Raw genomic sequence first — 18,390 nt, 5'->3', positions numbered from 1 at the left:
CCGATTCTTCGATGCCTCCAGCCCTGGGGCCGAGAGACCTAATCTTTACAGACCAGACGATTTCGATGGCAACTTGCAGCCTCGAGGTTATCTTGAACTCCCATTTGCGCATTTAGTGTGAGGTATATCGACAGCCAAAATCCTAGCCTCTGGGAGCAACAACTTGCCATCATCCAACCGAGAGCAGCAGTCACCTATTAATCCTGTTCAAGCCTGGTCCTGGTTGCGGTACAAGCAGTAAAGCTCACTTATCTGCAGCCACAGGATGGCTAGGCACGGGGACACTCGCTCACCATCACCTGTAGGCAGTTCTTATTCCTCGTCAAGACGCAGTCGAAAAGATGAGGATCGCTATGAGAGAAGTCGCCGGGAGGATGACCGAGGTCATCGGCGGAGATATTCCAGATCTCGGAGTCCTGATGTATGTACTTCCCAAGTACTGTGTTGTGTAAGGACGGATGCTCACTATTTTCCCTGGCACAGCGACGGTATCGAGACCGCGACAGAGACCGAGACCGAGACCGCCGTGATCGTGATCGGGATGGGTACCGGAGGCGAGATCGCTCCATAGATCGCCGATACGACAGTCGAAGAGACGATGATCGTTACTATTCGAGACGGGATAGATCAAGAGACCGAAGGCGCTCACGAGACCGCGATGACCGACGACTGAGTAGAGATAGGGATACGAGATCCAGGCGTGACGATCCGCGTGAGCGAGACCGTCGTACAAGGGATGATTCGACTGAATCACGAAAGAGAAAGCGAGACGACAGCCGTGATCGTGGTTCTAGACGAGGATCGGTTGATCCTGTCAATGAGGTGAGTTCTCCGAGACACTCCCAGTCATACGGCGCTCATCAACGACCGCAGACTTCGAAGCCTTCAACTCCTACCCCCCTCACTGCCGAACAGCAAAAGGCGGCAAGGCTTGCCAAGCTTGAGCAATGGAAGAAAAAGCAAGCCGAAGAACAAGCCAGAAAACAAAAGGAACTCGAGGCAGCAGGCGGAGCACGGAACATCTTGAATGAGATTGATAGACGAGCGGGAATATCGCCATCTGTAAGCTCACCGCAATCTCCTGCCGTTCCTGCTCGCGATTCTCCTGCTCCAGCACCCGCATCAGCGTCGGCAACAGATTCGGCAGCGCCAGCGCCCGCCCCAACGACGGCGACAACTTCCACCCCCTATACTGGAAAATTTGATCCCAAAGCCATCGCAAAAAAGGCACAGCATGCTTCGGCACCCGTTAAAGTGCTTGGCGGCGACGTTGCTGCGCCAGTTCCAACAAATGGCAGTGTGTCGAGTAAAGAGTCACACCTGCCAAATTCCGGTACCAATGGCCTGTCAACCACGACATCTCTTAAAGCCAAGGGTCATTTGGGAAAGATCGGCCTCGGGAGCAAGGCAACCAGTGATACCGATTTGGTGAAACCGGGCCTGGATTTCGAGGACGATGAGCGAACCAAGAAGAAACTTGAAAAGCTCCCAGATATGCCGTTGGAAGCGAACGGTGATTCAGCTCTTGCCCACTCGACAGAGGCTGAAGGTGGTGACGATGATGATGGGGATGTCGACATGCATGGAGATGGCACAGAAGAGGAAGCAATGGCCGCCGCGCGAGAGGCGGCTGAGCAACGAAGGCAAGCAGAACAAAACGGGGACATCGCAATGGCGGATGCTCCAGCACCGGCACCGAGCACCGCCCCTGCAGCTGGCCAGGCAGAAAATGAAGATGTAGATCCTTTGGATGCTTTCATGCAAGAGCTGCAACCTGAGCGCGACACAAAGTCCTTCGGCCAGAAATCAAAAGCGAAATCACGCCAGCAAGAGCCTGAGGCACTCTTTTCCGACGACGATGTTGACTTCACGGCAGTTGACGATGACAACCCTGATAACATTCTATCACTAGCATCTGCCAATGCCAAGAAAAAGAAGAAGGATATCCCGACTGTGAACCACGCGAAAATGCAATACGAGCCGTTTCGGCGCAATTTCTACTCCGAGCCTATTGAGATGGCGGAGTGGACTGAAGAGGACGTGGCAGCTTTGCGCATGGAACTTGACAATATCAAAGTGCGAGGTGTTAACGTGCCAAAGCCTGTCCAGAAATGGGCTCAATGCGGTCTGGGTGTTCAGGTCTTGGAGGTCATTCAAAGACTGGGATATGAAGCTCCGACGAGTATACAGGCGCAGGCTATTCCTGCAATTATGTCTGGCCGAGATGTCATCGGCGTCGCCAAAACCGGTTCCGGAAAAACCATTGCGTTTTTGCTTCCCATGTTTCGGCATATCAAGGATCAGCGACCTCTTGATCCGCTTGATGGACCAATTGGACTAGTCCTGAGTCCGACTCGAGAGCTGGCCACGCAAATCCATAAAGAATGCAAGCCTTTCCTGAAAGCTCTCAACTTGCGGGCAGTTTGTGCTTACGGAGGCGCGCCCATCAAAGATCAGATCGCCGATCTCAAGCGAGGAGCAGAGATCGTGGTTTGTACGCCTGGTCGTATGATTGATTTGCTCGCCGCCAACGGTGGGCGGGTGACGAACTTGAGGCGAGTGACATATGTCGTGCTTGACGAGGCTGATCGAATGTTCGATATGGGCTTCGAACCACAAGTAATGAAGATTTTGTCAAACATCCGACCTGACCGTCAGACCGTGCTGTTTTCGGCAACCTTCCCTCGTCAGATGGAAGCATTGGCCAGGAAAACATTGAGCAAACCCATTGAGATTGTTGTTGGTGGTCGCAGTGTTGTCGCTCCCGAGATCACACAAATTGTTGAGGTACGGGAGGAGAGCACGAAATTCGTCCGCCTTCTTGAACTCTTGGGAAAGCTCTATGAGGATGACAAGAACGAAGATGATCGCGTCCTTATCTTCGTGGATCGTCAAGAGTCCGCCGATGGCTTGTTGAGGGATTTGATGAAGAGAGGATATCCGTGTATGTCAATTCATGGCGGGAAGGATCAGATCGACAGAGACTCGACCATTGCTGATTTCAAGGCCGGGGTAATCCCCATTCTAATTGCCACTTCTGTTGCTGCCCGTGGTCTGGATGTTAAACAGCTCAAGCTGGTGGTCAATTATGATGCGCCCAATCATCTGGAGGACTACGTACACCGAGCCGGTCGTACAGGAAGAGCAGGAAATACAGGTACCGCCGTGACGTTTCTGACTGAAGAGCAGGATCGATATGCCGTTGACATTGCGAAGGCTCTGAAGCAGAGTGGTCAACCTGTTCCCGAACCCGTCCAGAAACTCGTCGATTCGTTCATGGAGAAAGTCAAGGCTGGAAAGGAGAAAGCCGCTGCATCTGGCTTTGGCGGGAAAGGTCTTGAGCGACTGGATCAAGAACGTGATGCCGCCAAGGCTCGAGAGCGCAAGACTTTCAAAACCGGCGATGAGGGCGATGAGGAAGAAGAAAAGGAAGAAGGAAAAGACGTCAAGGTTGGCGACGACTTGTTTGCCAAGGCAGCCTCGAGTGTCAAGGCGGCATCCGATGCCACTCCTTCCAGCACTGCTCTCCCTGGTGTGCCCAAAGGAATTGATCTCGACGGCAAAATTACAGTTCACAGAACTGAGAGGGAGCCAGCAGCTTCTGGCCTGCAAAGTCAAATGGACAAAGTCGCCGCTGCTGTGGGTGCTATCAACCAGAAACTCTCCAAGGCCGGGATCATGCGCTCTGGTGTGCCGATCGACAACAAAGGTCCAGATGCCGGCGCATTCCACGCGACCCTGGAGATCAACGACTTTCCCCGTAAGTTTTTCTCTACTGCTCTTTTGGAAATGTTTCGAATACTAACCCTTCTGTTTGTTTCTAGAAAAGGCGAGATGGGCCGTCACCAACCGGACCAACGTTGCCAAGATCCTCGAAGCAACAGGCACATCCATCACCACCAAGGGCTCTTTCTATCCGGCTGGCAAGGAGCCTGGGCCGGGCGAGAATCCGAAGCTGTATATCCTCGTCGAGGGGGACACGGAAGTCGTTGTGCGCGATGCCATGAGGGAGTTGATGCGCCTGCTAAAGGAGGGCACTATGAGCGCCGCCGATGCTGCCGAACGGACAGGAGGGCGATATTCTGTGGTCTAGACTTGTTCAGCCGGTCTGTAGATGTGTATGGGAGATCTCGATTTACTATCAAGAAAGATCCACCGCTCAAGGAGGCGGAGACTATTTTCCTGCTCATCGTTCGTCGGTGGTTCTGTCACTACTACATTGTAGCACACAGATATATTGGGGTTCTTATGCAGCCTTATCACGTGCAAGGCTGAGATCCTTCCCGATCCGTCCTTACCAAAAGCGGTTTAGTGGCACGTCTCGCATCTGCTTCACGTCGCTTGTCGCTCGATTCTCAAACACGCTTCTGCCACAAGAACCGTCTCATCTGCGACAGCCACAGGCTGATATGCTTCGCCTACACGACGTTGACGCTTTGTCTGCCTTGAGGACAAGCTTCTTTTGATACACCAACTGTCTTGTCCCGTCGGCCTCTCCGCCTACTACTGGCATTGTATCCCATTTCAAGATGCCCATCTACTCTAGGAGGTGGTCTGCCCCTCGAAGGAGGACACCACTCCAGCCGGGAGACATGAGATCCCGACATGCTCAATGGTTACTGCGCCAGGATCTTCACGTCATGAGGCTTCAGGTGCCCTAGGTAGGTATTTTCCGGATGCATGATAGATAATCAGGATGGCCTCTATCCCCAGACGAAACTTGCGAGACGAACCGCCCGTCATGGTGCTGCGGTGGCGCTACGCCAACCATATCTCACATCAAATGCCAGCCTCGTACAGGATGTCAATGAAGGGTCACTGAGGCAGGATCAATCTACCTATTGCAACTGTGCCTTTTGTTCCACCTGCTACGAACTACCTGGTCTAGGAATATCTTGATCCCTTTGCCCTTCTTCCGTCTGGTAACTCGAGTTCTTCTTCTGTCCATTCTCTCCACAAGCGGGTCTGGTTTCTTCCCAAGCAAGCGTTCGCTCGTTTTTGTTGCCGTGGGTTCATATATACGTACCTCCGGCATAGAAGGCTCGTCGACCACATTCATTGTCTTCCTGCCATAGGCTTTTCCCTCCTCTCATATCAATCGCGGCGCTGGCGCCGGCGCTGGACGCTACTGTTTACTTTTCAACTCTCTCTACTTGCTTGTTGATCAATCTGAAATTTACCAGTCGCTCGTTTCTACGGCCAGATTGCTTCGATCGTGTACGGATGGCATAAACAGAAAAACACAAGAAGACATCCTGTCAGCCGTTTGGTAATATCCAAGCACGTCAACCTGCCACATCCCCAAACCCTCTCCGTGGATTTTGAACGATGCAGTCTCGAGCCGTTCAGGTCCTACTTCTCATCCTTTCGTTCGTGCTGGCTCTGTTCCTTCTCATTGCCTCGTCCAAATATGCCGCCTGGGCGAAGGAAATGACAACAACAACTGGGATTTGGATGTAAGATTCATCATTCATCGTCTTGTCCCCTTCCCACCCCAACTCATTTTCACACCGAAAGGCGAAGCTAACGTGCAAGCCACAGTCCTCTAGTCTTCTACATCGGAGCCATCCCGCTCACGTCCCTAGTATACACCACAACGCACCTGGCAGCCATGCAATTCAACGCTCTTCCCGTTCCACCATACCCAACCGGTGACACCGACACCGACAGCACGAAACCTGGGTCCCCTGCCTCCCGAGAGGCATCATCGTACGACTACGACATCGACTACGGCGTCAGCAGCACAATGTTCGTGCTGGGGATCTCGATCCTTCATTTTCTAGCGTGGTTCGCCCAATCCATCCTCTGCACCTCTTGCGAACTGGCGCCCATTCTCGCAGGCACCCAAGGTCTCGTGCCCCGCTGGTGTCCGCAGTTTCGGTTCAAAGATACCGGCAAACCCGGGCTTGACGACATGCTCGCCAAGCTCGCCACGGTCAAGGACTTTATGCAGTGGGGGATGGTGCTGTTGACGATTGCGCTGGTTGAATGCGCTAGGCGCGAGTATATTCGTGCCTCGCGTGTTCAGCAGGAAATGTTTCGTGGCGCAGGGGCCGGCGTAGATTTTGGGGGACCCAGTCGTGGGGCGCCGTCCGAAAATGGGAAGCACTCTGGTGTCACTGCCACAACGGTGGAGTTGGGTACTTTCACAACAACGGTCGAGATATCAAAGCAGGTTGACGACCCTGCGCAACACCAACAACTCGTCAACAATATGGCAGAAACGCAGTTTGTGGCCCGGTCAATGTCCACGAGATTACAACCAAACCCACGACTGCCGGCGCTGCCGCCGGGTGTGGACCCACCACAACGAACACTGTCGCGATCTCGTGGCCCTCAACAACAACAAAATGCCACTGCCACTGTCGGCCTTGCACGCGGTCCAAGTCAGAGCCGCAATCGAGAGCAAACACCAGCTTACCAGAACCAGAGAACAGCGAGCGTTGCTCCAACTGGGCTCAAGAGGACAGGAACGCTGAATCACATGTACGAGTCCAGGGTGTAGTAAAACATGTGGGAATGGAATGAACTACATTAGCTAAAGCTATACAACGCCACGTTACGTTTCTCCTTCATGTTGAAATACCTTTTTTATAGCAAATAGTATTCATGAATACGATTCATGCATGTTGCGGTATTTGGCAGAATTCAAAGTGAGGTCGCATACCACTTATACATATACATATACGTATATTGATGCGTATATATGTGTGTGTGTGTATTGTGTTTGTATTTCCTCTCTGTAATCACTACCCGGACCACTCCCAGTACACCTAGGTAGTAGATATTCTCACGAGGCCCCGCGTTCCTTCTCACGCTCTTCATGATGCTGATGTTTCTGTTGGTGCCCATGCTTGCCAATCACCTCCTTTTCCAAATGCACCTCGACATGATTCGTAAAATACTTTGAAGGATCCCTGACCGCAACAGCACACAGGACAGCCACAACGCCAAACGGGATGGAGGCCAGCCAAGTGATACGGAAACCATACGCATAGCCCAGCCTTGCAGCTTCAACACATTTCGCAAACACGGCGGCCGACACGGACGACGATACGGACTCTGCTTGGCCGGGAACGCCTAGGATACTTAGATCGACGGCCTCGATGAGAGCTGGAAGTGCTGTCTGTGGCGATGTACTACCACCACCACCAGCCGCACCAGCAGCAACAGCGTGAGCAACCCGTCTAGCTATCTCCTTTTTGGCGACTTGTTCGAAAATGGACGAAAAGACAACGGAGCCCACGGACCCGCCGAGAGAGCGAAATGTGCCGATCAAACCAATAGCGACACCTAGGTCGCGCTGCGGAACGTGCAGTGATGCCGTAGTGTAGCACAGAAGAGTGATCCAGCCGAATGGGAGCATGGCCAGGAATTGTACCGCCATGACCCAGTTGATGTTGTGGGGTGTGATGAGGGCAGCGAGTCCAAAGAAGAGGGTTTGCATCAGGACCGAGAAGGCGAGTTGGTAGTGTACGTGTTTGATGTAGTGGACTAAGGCGGGGAGGATGACGCCGCCGACGAGTTGGCCGGCGCTGTGGGGTGGGTTCAATGTGTTAGTGGGATGCCAATACCCGATCACCCGAGGAGTAAGATGGCATACAGTTGGAAAGGAAAGAGATGGAGGTTGGGACAACTGGAGACCAAAGGGCAGAAAATACTGTGTGCGCTTTGGGTACAGGGGAAAGATTAGGGTGTTTCCTCAAACTCACCCAGACGGAATGGAATATATCCCAATCTTGATCAAATCCGGCGTATACAGATATAAGATGGTCTGCGCGTTGAGCGCCGAGGCGGCGAAAAACACCATCCCCGCAACAAACACGAGCATCAGCAGTGCTGAGAACTCGCGGAAGCTTCGGAACAGATACCATGGGAATAAGGGGTCATTGGCGACAGTGAAGTCGTAGACGAAGGCAGCCAGGAACACGATGGCGCCCAAGACCAGTGGTGCAACTGTGCCTGCGCTGTGCCACGAGTACGTGTTGCCGCCGGAATTGAGGCCATACAGAAACACGGCGAGCCCGGAAACAAACAGGAAGGCACCGACAAAATCCAATCCTTTGAACTCTTGCCATCGAGTCAGGCCGTCAGGACGGGGATGGCTGGGTGGGAAGTAGACACATGCGGTGCCGATGAAGGAAAAGGCTCCGTATCCGATGGCGAGGTACAGCATGACGCGCCAGCTGGCGTTGGACAATAGTGAGTTGGATAGAAGCGTCCCTGCCACCGACCAGGTGGCGAGGTTGAATTCTGTCCATGCCAGACCCATACCACGGTATTTGTTGGGGAGAATCTCAGATATACCTAGAAGATCCGGTGAGCAAGCGACAGTTTTGCTGGCAGTGGTGATACTCGAATGATGGGTGCGTTGAGACATGGTACAATCATTTGGGAGAGGCAATCACTGTCTTGGTGCTCTCCCCAAGGTATATTGACTCACCAGCATAAGCGACCGAAACCGTTCCTATGGACCCACCAAGTATAACCTCGCCGGCAATGAGCTGGTTCATCGACTGCGCTGTACACGCGACCGCACCACCAACAATTGTCAACAACTGCCCTGCTAAAATGACATATCGCCTTCCAAATATGTCGGACAATCTTCCTGCGATAGAGAATCCCACAGCAGCAGCGGCGCCCCAGCCCGAAGGAATCCAAAAGTCGATGTTCTCGCCGCCCAGCTTTTGACTTAGTTGGACCAGAATCGGGGTGATCAGGATGAACCCGAAGATGATGGGCCCTGTGAAGGAAGTCCCGAGGAAAAGGGCAGACAGAAAAACTGTAGCGCTTAGCTTTTCGGGTCGGTCAGGATTGTCCTCGAGTGCGGCTTTGTGAGGATCCTCATATCCGCGTGGCACTTCTTGGTGTTCGCGGTGGGCAACTTCAATCTCATGTTCCACGACAGCCTTATGCTCGGGAGTATCACGCATTGCGATGAGATTGTATCAAGCCGGTTGAAACGAGAATGAAAGGCCAATCTGATTCACGGTCGTGAGATCGCAAGGAAGAAGGATGCAGAGAGACAACGCACAGAATAGAAATCGTCAAATCCAGGTAGACGATCGCCAACACAAGCGAGGGGAGCTCGCGTCGTTTAGAGACAACGGTATATGAGAAGAACCTGGTGCTTGGGTCCACTTACCACGTCCAATACATCAGCATGACTATAACGTGCAAAGTCCGAGGTCAAGCAATCCATTGCCGTAGGGGAGAACCCACGTCCGGACAGAGCTCTGGAGCATGGTGTATGATTGAGAGAGGATACTACAACCACATATTGCGGGGACCCCACATTATGCTTCTTGCTTAGGGTCCATTTTGTGTACAACATTGTATACCAGTCTCTGCATCTGAGTATTATGCCCGTTCGGCTGGCCGATACTGCGGGGAGCTTGTCCGGGGTTTGGCGGAGGTGGTGGGTTCAGCGTTTGACTGCTTATCTTTGCCAATGAGGAGTCAAGTTACACACTCGCCTCAGCCGAAGCCACAAGATTGAAAAGTGATGTGTTCGGCAGATGCAGGATCTTCAAGTTGTCTGAGTGTTTGTCAAATCAAGGAAGAGTCGGCTCGATTATGTAACAAGCACTATTTCTAGGAGTCACGTGGGGTGTGTGTGATTAGTCAGTGCCCAAGTGGACTGCGATTCTGACCGGGCTCAATGCTTCCTTTCGCCCTCCTGAAGGACTGGCAATTATGGCCATCTTTTCATTCTTGGACTGTTCAAGTCACGATCGTTATTCCGCCAGATGCACATGCTGACGGGCTTCGCCCTCGGCAGACCAGACACCGGTCCGTCCAGGGAGCGTACACCGATGGAACCACGGTAGGCGATGTGCCATCTGCATGCTTCTGCCTCTTCTTCCCCGCGGGTCTGAGCAACCCCCTGCAAGATCCCTAAGCCATCGTGGGGCTCGGAGCCCGAGACCTGCGTGAACTTGACGCACGCGAGTGCCGGCCATCCCTCTGGCTGCCTCCCACAATCCACAGGATATTGCGAGGTGTTCGACACCGGCGCCGATCGGCACCCGAAGAACATAAGGAGATGGGATTGAGGTGAAAAGATAAGTCCGATCAGCGAGCCTGTCATTGGGCCGACGGTATATGTCTTCAAGCTGCAGCTTGCACCCTGCGCGTCCGAGGTTGTCTGTTACAATTACCTAGATATAAACTGCCACTCGAGTTGCGTTTCGAGAGACCCTGGAAAGACTCGAGGAGCGATCTCGGACTCCTATGACTTGGTGACCAGCCGAGATAAATTCAATTCGAGTCACGTATACGGCCGCAAAATGGCTACCTTCAGCTCAGTCTCCGTTTCTCTCTCTCGGCCGGTGTTGACATGGTCGTTGTTCCTCCTCGTTAGCATCGTCATCTACTACTTGTCCGTCTTGGTCTACCGATTGTTCTTTTCTCCTCTGAGCAAGATCCCTGGGCCATGGATCACCCGCATCTCTGCGGTGCCTGAGGCGAATGCACTTAAGAACCAACGCCGCACCGACTGGGTAAGAGACCTGTTCAACCAATATGCGGGCGCAGTGGCAATCCGGACTGGACCGAATTCAGTATCCTTTAACCACCCTGATGCGGTAAAGGCCATTTACGGTATGTGATGAATAGGACAGACGAGCAGGACAATTATATTAGGCACATGTCAATCAAACATTAAAAATATGAGCCGAAGAAGAGGGCACCTCTTTGTCATCAGCGTTCTCTACATGCGTTGTTTCCTGTCAAGGCTCCTCTAGCTGAGAAACTGACGGACCATCCCTCCAGGCCATGGAAAAGGTGCGGAGGAATTCGGCAAATCCAGCTGGTACGACGCATTCTCAACGACGGGCGAGTCATTGTTCTCGACACGCTCGAAGAAACGTCACGCCATAAAACGGCGCATGGTGGCCCATGGCTTCAGCATGCAATCGCTATATCTGTTCGAGCCCATCGTGGACCAAACACTAGACAAATTCCTTCGAAAGATGGACGACTTTGCCGCCACCGGAGAGCCATTCGACATTTACTTCTGGTTCGAGCTGTTCACCATGGATCTAATGGGCGAACTAGCCTTCGGCAGACCGTTTGGAACATTAGATGCAGGCAAGCCCGCCCGCTATTCGACACTGGTGGAGCTGTCCCAGCGCTATGGCAATCTCAGTGGCATTCTTCCGTTCGGCAAGTACAGCGTCAAAGTTCTCAGCTGGGTTCCCTTGCCATATATCCAGAAACTTTGGAAGGCCCGCGTTGAGTACCTGGAGTATGCGCGAATGGCATTGGAGAAACGGTTTCAAGATGACCGTCGTCAAGCACAGTCACAGGTGCTGCCGACTACGGGAAACAAACCACGCCAGGATATCATGCAACGCTTCATCGAAGCCCAGGACCCCGAGACGGGCCATCGTATGGATTTTGCCGAGTTGAGAGCCGAAGCATCTTCATTGATGTAAGTGTGTTGTGTTTGCGGCGTGCATACAACTTGTGCATGCCACCATCTTCAGCTTCAATGTTTCAAAACCCACTTTCCACCTCTCCTCTACCAACAATCTGCTTGCTACACTCCTACCGTAGTACCTCCCGACTTACTTTTTTCTTTCTCTCCCAGGGTCGCCGGCGCCAGCACAGGCAGCGTAACTCTTACCTGGCTCACATACTACCTATGCAAGAACCCCACGATTAAGTCTCGCATCATCGAATCTCTCGAATCAATGTTCCCACCCGAATCATCGACAACAGCAAATCTCCCATTTTCGAAGTTGAACAAACTGGCCCTTCTGGAAGCCGCCGAGATCGAATGTCTGCGCATGCACCCGCCCATCGGGTACGCCATGCCGCGTTTGACGCCTCCCAAAACCGGCGCCGTCATCTGCGGCATCTATGTGCCTCCCAACGTCGACGTCGGCGTCCCCGCGGCAATCATTGGGCGCAACCCCACTGTCTATCGAGACCCTGACGTTTGGGATCCCGAGCGATGGCTTGCCAGTGCCAGCGCTACTAGTATCGCTAGCGGGCTTGACCACCGCGACGCCGATCTCTCAACCATGAAAACCGCATTTCTGGGTTTCGGCCACGGCAGTCGACAGTGCATTGGTCGCAATGTGGCTACCCAGTTCATCACTATGATGATGGCCGCGTTGCTGTTGAGATACGACATTGCCCTTGAGGATCCAGCGCTCCAACTGGGTACCAAGGAGTTTACAATCTTGAAGCCGGATAGGAAGTTTAATGTGGTTCTGAGGCCGAGGAAAGGGAGGGAGGCTGAAAAGAGATGAGTTGTGAACCGTGAACCGTCATTCTTCGAGGATGGACAAAGAGGAAGGGTGCAAGAAGATTGGGAGTACACCTACATTCACACCCCCATAAACACTCCCGTCACCGCTTGGAGGAGCCGGGGGAGGTGTATCTTGGGACTTCAGTACGGGACAGCATTTTGATACTGCACCTGCTATATACAATGCTATTTATTATCAGTATCGCAAGCATCTGGCTATATAGCCTTGGGTCGCCTGTATGGCATGGCGCGTGAAAGAGTACCTACAGTATGTCACACGCGGGCTTGGGGAAGTCCAGATTCAATGCACATGGTAGTAATAGCGACCATGGGGTGGTTAGGGCAGCAAAAAGTACCTAGATAGTAGCTTGAGTCCCGATAGGCTGTAGAAATGGGCGACGGGAACAGTTTTACATACTACCGTGCCATAATGCAACAACTCAGCTCAGCTCACTGCAATCCAACCTGATCGCAAAGCCGAGGGAATTCTGACAAGCTCGAAAGAAACCCGAAATACTCGCTTCTAATGCGGAACTGGCCACTTGCACCTTTTGCAGACTGGGACCTCCAAACGCATACCAAACACAACGGAGTCCAGAGAATTGATGCGCTGCATTGCACCACAGACCATTGAACGAAAAAGGGCGAAAAATAATACGGCTCCGAATGGGCACCTCTTCAATATCGGGTATGGGTATTGGTATTACAATAAAGCTGAGGTAATAGACGCAGACAAAAGTCCCTGAAAAACAACACCTGCAATGACAGGTCTCTTGTCCCAGGGTCACATCACACATGGTGACCAGCTGGGCCTGGCTTGCCTGCAGGAGCCTCGACCGGAACGCTCGTCTTGGGCGGAAGAGTGAGTTTCGGAACTGCAACAAGACACAAAAGAGTTAGTCATGTCACGAGTGCTACTAGTATGCGATTTCTACAGTGCAAGGCAGGGCAGTTCAAACTTACTACTCATGCCATAACCCTCCGTCTTTCCCGAATTGTCATGATTGTCGATTTCGACTTTGATAGCGACATTCAAGCCACCCGGGACAGGACCCTCATTGCTGATTCCGCTGGCTGCGGGATGTTGGGTGCCTGCGTTCTCCTCGCCAATGTGTAATGGGTCACGGCCGTTGACGTTACTGCGTGGTCGGGATTTGCCCTCCTTGCCTGTCGTGTTGACCGTCACATTGACATCACCATTGACTGCTGCACCGTTCGTTGTTGTCTCGCCATCGTCTGGGATCTCAGTGATACAGGCATAATTCCGACTGGGCATCGTGCAATGGTTCCATTCGGCACCCTTGAGCTGACCGCCGGGTTGTTTGTCGAACATATTCAACAGAGTCTCATCGGTATTTCCGTCTCGGAGATGGTGGATCTTGTTACGCCTGGCTAGTAGGTTCGCGACGGCCTTTGGAGGAGGTTTGTTCGTGATGGCGGAGGAGATGACGTTGGCCATATAGCGAGGGTCTTGAAGGGCATCCATGTTATTAGCTGGGGAAGAGTAGAAGCGGCCCAGGGCGGCCAAATGCACGTCGCCGCCCAGGATGGTCACTCTGACTGAAAACTCGGCGGCCAATCTCTGCAGACGCACCACAAGTTCCCTCCGCTCGGCCTTGTGGTGGCGGGCCGTGTAGTGATCGTCCAGGTCGTCGAGTAAATCGACACCACCGTCGAAACTGTTGAAGAAGCCTCCTGCAAACCCAAACCGGCGGTTGAGCAATCGAATCGGCGCGATGATGGGAGATGTCAGAATGTTTTCCAGCCATGCAAGACGCGGATATGCGATGGGGACACCCAGAAGCAAAATGAGGTGTTTGATTTCGCCCCGAGCGGCCGTGAACTCGTTGTGCAGTCTTTCGAAAATTATGTCGTACGTCTCAGGGTAATTGATTTGTTTTCGCGTTCGTTCGGTGCGCGCATCGATGCCGCAGAATGCGATCCGTCGGCCTAGGCGCATGTACAGACTCCTCGATCTCTCTTCCACGTAGGGGCCCGGTCGCTTGCCGACGATCCAGCTTGGATCATCCGCCGTTCTCCTGTAGACATAGGTGTTTTCAAGCTGACGCGGGTCAGCGCCGGCGGTTCCACCGGCTCCAGCCTCCATGGTCGTCGGGGCATCAGTGGTGAAGGTCGATACGGGCGGAGCGGTATGATGTTGAAACAAACAATAGTATTTGAATGCGACGCCTCCAATGCCTCGGAATACCGGACAGCGCATGAAATGGTCTGTGTAGGAGCCGAAACCGTCGATGATATCGTGGTCGTCCCAGATGTTGATCTGGGGAATTTGTCCGTTGGCACTGGCGAAGGGTTCCGTGCTATACCAGCGACGGTAGTTCTCGTAATACCACTTGTCGCACTCGTCCCGGAGTTTGTTGCCAAACGGATACTCTCTTCTCTTTATCGGGCTGGTGATGGATGTCCACTCCTGCAACGGGCCGCTTACTCGGATCTCGTCGTTGTAAATCTGATCGCCTCCGCCAATCATCACATGGAAAGGACGTTGCTGATGAGTTCGCATCACGTCGTTCCATAACACGGGGCCTGGGCATCAAGTCAATATTTCTTGCATGAGACTGCGACGACTCTTAAAAACGAACCTGTCCAAATATCCAGGTCCGTTCCGACCGAAAATCCATTACACGAATGAAACATGATGCGCATGGACTCTGTGGAAGCAGGTACCACGAATTCTCTCGATGGCTGGCTGAGGCTGACATCTGAAAGGAAGTTCATATAAGGTATCGTGTATTGCCATTTTGTCTCTACCCTCGCCAGCGGCACGCGAAGACTGAACCGCCAAAAGGTCTTGTCTGGATCCGAATATAGCTTGAGGCCTTCAATTGTTTGTGTCTGCGAACTCTCCGCTGGGGTCCTCCCGTCCCATGCGCCCAGAGACTTCAGATCAAGGGTAGGAACTCGATCGCCGGGTTTCGTGACGAGCAGAACCGTACCGTGCCAAAATGATTGACTTCCTTCTTCGCTCATGCGCTGGTAATTGATCAGGGGACCGCAGAGGACGTCGAAGTGAGGGCTCGAGTTGGTGACATTGGGTCCGGTTCCATACCCATCCTGGGACGCATGTTGACGCTCCGTGGACTGGGCGCTACCGTCAAACTGCCCTGCAGTTTGCGTCAGTTGTGAGATATCACCAGTCAGTCTGCGCACGCCACATACCTTCCATCTGGCCCTGTTGTTTCCTGTCCGCTTCTCAGTATTGCCCCAAGTGAACAAGATCGCGACAGTGGTTGTGATTGGATCGTGGGATCGCGTTTGAGGCTAGACTGTAGCTCGCCCTGCCGATGACCCTAGGGCGCAGGAAAGTAAACAAAGCGATGCAAGCGGAGGACTATGTCCTGGACAGGGCGTAAGATGACTGTTAACAATTCAAGTAGTACAAAGGAGGAGGGACAAGATACAGGGAATGAAGAAGCTGGCAGTTAATGAACAGGCCACTGCAACAGCTGACCCCCTTGCAAGGCTGAATGAATGAACCACCGACTATTACACTGCAAGCCTCACCAGCGACCGCGATTAATGTACTACTAGCATTGATGATGCTCGCCAAGTAGTATGAGCAGCATGGCGCATGGGCGCAATGGAGATATACAATCAATGGGCTTGCAGGCCACGTCTTTAGTCAAGTTTAGGCGTCTTGGACGCTCCTTAGCTGGCTGTTTAGCTATGTTCTTACAAGTCAAATCTTAAAAATAGCTGAGTGATGGACGATGAAGGCAGTCCCGTCGCTTTCAAGGGACCAATTACAGTAGGATCATATGCCCTATGATCGACCTGCTTGCAATGACCCGGTACTACTAGTAGTAAGTTGATTTTAAAGATCCCTGTTTTCGGATGTCAGCAGCCAAATCAGCCGTGCTTTATTCGCTACAGCCACCAGAACTGGGTCTGCTCAAAGGCTATCAGCCACAACTTGAGCACAACGTGTGCCGCGTCTCCGGAATGCTCTCGAGCTTTGCGAACTCCAAGTACGATTGCACAGATTCTGAAGTTTGTAGCTCTCTTTTTGAATCCCTTACCAAGCAAAAAAGAAAAGAGAGGCTTTGTTTTGACACAAAAATGTAGATACTGGACCTTAAATAGCCCCAGCCATGTGATATTTACTTCTGCAACCATTCAGGGAAATAGGCAAAAAATGATCAGACTGGGACTTGAACCCAGGACCTTCTCCGTGTTAAGGAGACGTGATGACCAACTACACCATCCGACCGATGCGAATCTGTGGGTAAATTATGCTTGCTTAAATCATAAGCCAAGAATTCTACATTAGGCTAGTGTGCCAAGATTGGCCTTCTCGTCCCCTGCACCTGGACTTCCAGTTGTCTTCCAACCTCTCTCTACCTAAGGTGTACCCAGGTATAACCTGGCATTTACATAAGGTAGGTTCTTCGTATGCGCAGCCGCATTAAGTCCTGGAAAGAATCATCAGGACCACACCGACGTACGGTATTCTTGACAGAGTCGTTGCTTCCTAGGTACACTACTCGGACTCAGACCATGGGGTATTTGACTGTCCCCAACCGCCCTGTGAAATGACTCTGTCACACTCAGCTGCTTCGAACAATCAAGGCTGACCGCTGGTCACGTAGGGGTAGGCATGCAATATTTTCAAATGCATATAAATGGAGAAATCTCCACTTTGTAGGATAGTTAACATGGTAGCTAAACAAACAACAGCAATACCCATACGCCCACGCTATGTGCCACAGTCCATCAAAGCATCCATAAATCATTCCTTGTCATCCTTGGGCTGAGGATCGCCAATGCCATGTTCGTAGATGGCGAACAAGGTGTCGCTCTCAGGCAAGCACGGACTGTCATAGATTTTGCATATTCGAGTCTCACCCCGACCCTTTTTCAAACTCAGCCGAGTCGTACTTGCATGGGCGATGATGTTACCGCCAATCGGTTTCTTCGGGTCAGGATTAAACATGGCACTTGGACCGCCGTCCACCTGTGCGACGACCTGATTGGTGATGACGACGGCGATTCCAAACTCGTCCGCCAACCTCTGCAGCGTTCGCAGGAACTTGGCCATGTGCGACTGCCTCGATGACAGCTCCCCTCTTCCATTGTAGTCTGTGCGATACAGCGAGGTTGCAGAGTCGACAATAAGCAGGGAAAACCGCGTCTCACACATCATCTGGGAGGCCTGTTGGAGCAGTTGGAGTTGATGCTCCGAGTTATAAGCTCGAGCGTAAGCAACGTTATCCAGCACTTCCTCTCCTTCCAATCCATAGCGGTTTGCTACCGATAGCAACCGGACAGGTCGAAACGTGCCCTCAGTATCGATATAGAGGCACTTGCCCTCTCCACCGCCCATATCGAAAGGCAGCTGGCATGTAACGGCCATTGTGTGACATATCTGACTTTTCCCCGTTCGAAACTCTCCAAAGATCTCAGTGATGGAACCGGTTTCGACGCCCCCTCCAAGAAGTCGGTCAAGGTTCTTCGAGCCCGTCGTGATGGAAATAAGGTCGCTTCGCCGCGCGTGCATTTCTGTAGCCGTGGTGAAGCCCATAGGCACCAGTTTCATTGCTGTGCCCCAGTCAGACTGAGGAAAGGAAAAGTACTTGCAGCATGCGCGAACTTACCTTCGTTCAAGAGTTTACTAGCTTTTGCTTCGGAAATGCCTTTGATCTGCTCCAGTTGTCGCCGCGGTCTGGGTGACTGTCAGTAGGTTCTGCTAGCAAAACTCCTGGTCGTACTCACGTATAAGCGATCGATTCCACTGTGTGAAAGCCACCCTCGACAACTAGCTTGATGTCTCTGTCTGTAAGACCCGCGACACCCTGAGAGAGGTTATTACCAAGATTCTTGAACCAAGATCGTGGGTCTGAGTACTTACTACAAGCTGCGATACCGGGATTGGGGCACCAGGGCCACCCGGCATCTCCTCATAGTCATCTTGCGCCGTGTCGGCACTTTCGGTCTGGGTCATATTGGATGCGAAGAGTCGAGTATCGTCCCGGGGACTTGGAACAGCACAATTGCAAGGTTGCCTGCAGTTACAGTGTTCGATACACAGAAATCAATGAAGCAGGAGAAGTTGTGAAGAGGGCGATGGTGGCAATGAACGCGTCTCATCACCTACTCGAGACGCGTCCACA

General features: G+C 52.4%; 6 protein-coding genes across 7 annotated transcripts; 3 read left to right on the top strand and 3 right to left on the bottom strand.

Moving 5' to 3' along the window:
* Positions 1 to 214: 214 nt before the first annotated feature.
* Positions 215 to 4,093, top strand: HMPREF1120_03978 (uncharacterized protein; the record flags this gene model as incomplete). The annotated part of the gene is made up of 4 exons (XM_009158076.1): positions 215 to 421; positions 484 to 822; positions 874 to 3,760; positions 3,825 to 4,093. The coding sequence occupies exons 1-4, from the start codon at positions 266 to 268 to the stop codon at positions 4,091 to 4,093; spliced, it is 3,651 nt and encodes a 1,216-aa protein (XP_009156324.1). The 5' UTR covers positions 215 to 265.
* Positions 4,094 to 5,110: 1,017 nt separating this feature from the next.
* On the top strand, positions 5,111 to 6,667 carry HMPREF1120_03977 (uncharacterized protein). The gene is made up of 2 exons (XM_009158075.1): positions 5,111 to 5,456; positions 5,542 to 6,667. The coding sequence occupies exons 1-2, from the start codon at positions 5,329 to 5,331 to the stop codon at positions 6,503 to 6,505; spliced, it is 1,092 nt and encodes a 363-aa protein (XP_009156323.1). The 5' UTR covers positions 5,111 to 5,328; the 3' UTR covers positions 6,506 to 6,667.
* HMPREF1120_03976 lies at positions 6,642 to 9,532 on the bottom strand. Of its 2 annotated transcripts, none has more exons than XM_009158073.1 (4): positions 9,035 to 9,532; positions 8,444 to 8,981; positions 7,713 to 8,307; positions 6,642 to 7,535 (listed from the first exon to the last, which is right to left on the bottom strand). In XM_009158073.1, exons 2-4 carry the CDS (start codon positions 8,931 to 8,933, stop codon positions 6,791 to 6,793), a joined length of 1,830 nt encoding a protein of 609 aa, XP_009156321.1. In that variant the 5' UTR covers positions 8,934 to 8,981; positions 9,035 to 9,532; the 3' UTR covers positions 6,642 to 6,790. The 2 variants fall into 2 exon arrangements, with proteins under 2 accessions (XP_009156321.1, XP_009156322.1); XM_009158074.1 differs by having other exon boundaries at positions 9,146 to 9,532.
* Positions 9,533 to 9,664: 132 nt separating this feature from the next.
* HMPREF1120_03975 (cytochrome P450 monooxygenase) lies at positions 9,665 to 13,010 on the top strand. The gene is made up of 3 exons (XM_009158072.1): positions 9,665 to 10,602; positions 10,774 to 11,434; positions 11,594 to 13,010. The coding sequence occupies exons 1-3, from the start codon at positions 10,290 to 10,292 to the stop codon at positions 12,258 to 12,260; spliced, it is 1,641 nt and encodes a 546-aa protein (XP_009156320.1). The 5' UTR covers positions 9,665 to 10,289; the 3' UTR covers positions 12,261 to 13,010.
* HMPREF1120_03974 (uncharacterized protein) lies at positions 12,296 to 15,937 on the bottom strand. Its single transcript, XM_009158071.1, has 4 exons — positions 15,440 to 15,937; positions 14,863 to 15,384; positions 13,223 to 14,806; positions 12,296 to 13,134 (listed from the first exon to the last, which is right to left on the bottom strand). Exons 1-4 carry the CDS (start codon positions 15,444 to 15,446, stop codon positions 13,049 to 13,051), a joined length of 2,199 nt encoding a protein of 732 aa, XP_009156319.1. The 5' UTR covers positions 15,447 to 15,937; the 3' UTR covers positions 12,296 to 13,048.
* Positions 15,938 to 16,866: 929 nt separating this feature from the next.
* On the bottom strand, positions 16,867 to 18,346 carry HMPREF1120_03973 (DNA repair protein rhp51). The gene is made up of 4 exons (XM_009158070.1): positions 18,129 to 18,346; positions 17,993 to 18,072; positions 17,875 to 17,942; positions 16,867 to 17,818 (listed from the first exon to the last, which is right to left on the bottom strand). The coding sequence occupies exons 1-4, from the start codon at positions 18,219 to 18,221 to the stop codon at positions 17,010 to 17,012; spliced, it is 1,050 nt and encodes a 349-aa protein (XP_009156318.1). The 5' UTR covers positions 18,222 to 18,346; the 3' UTR covers positions 16,867 to 17,009.
* Between the last annotated feature and the right edge of the window lie 44 nt (positions 18,347 to 18,390).

The sequence above is a fragment of the Exophiala dermatitidis genome (assembly GCF_000230625.1).
Source record: "Exophiala dermatitidis NIH/UT8656 unplaced genomic scaffold supercont1.3, whole genome shotgun sequence".
Lineage (NCBI taxonomy): Eukaryota > Fungi > Ascomycota > Eurotiomycetes > Chaetothyriales > Herpotrichiellaceae > Exophiala > Exophiala dermatitidis.
This window is presented reverse-complemented; position numbering and strand designations above follow the sequence as displayed.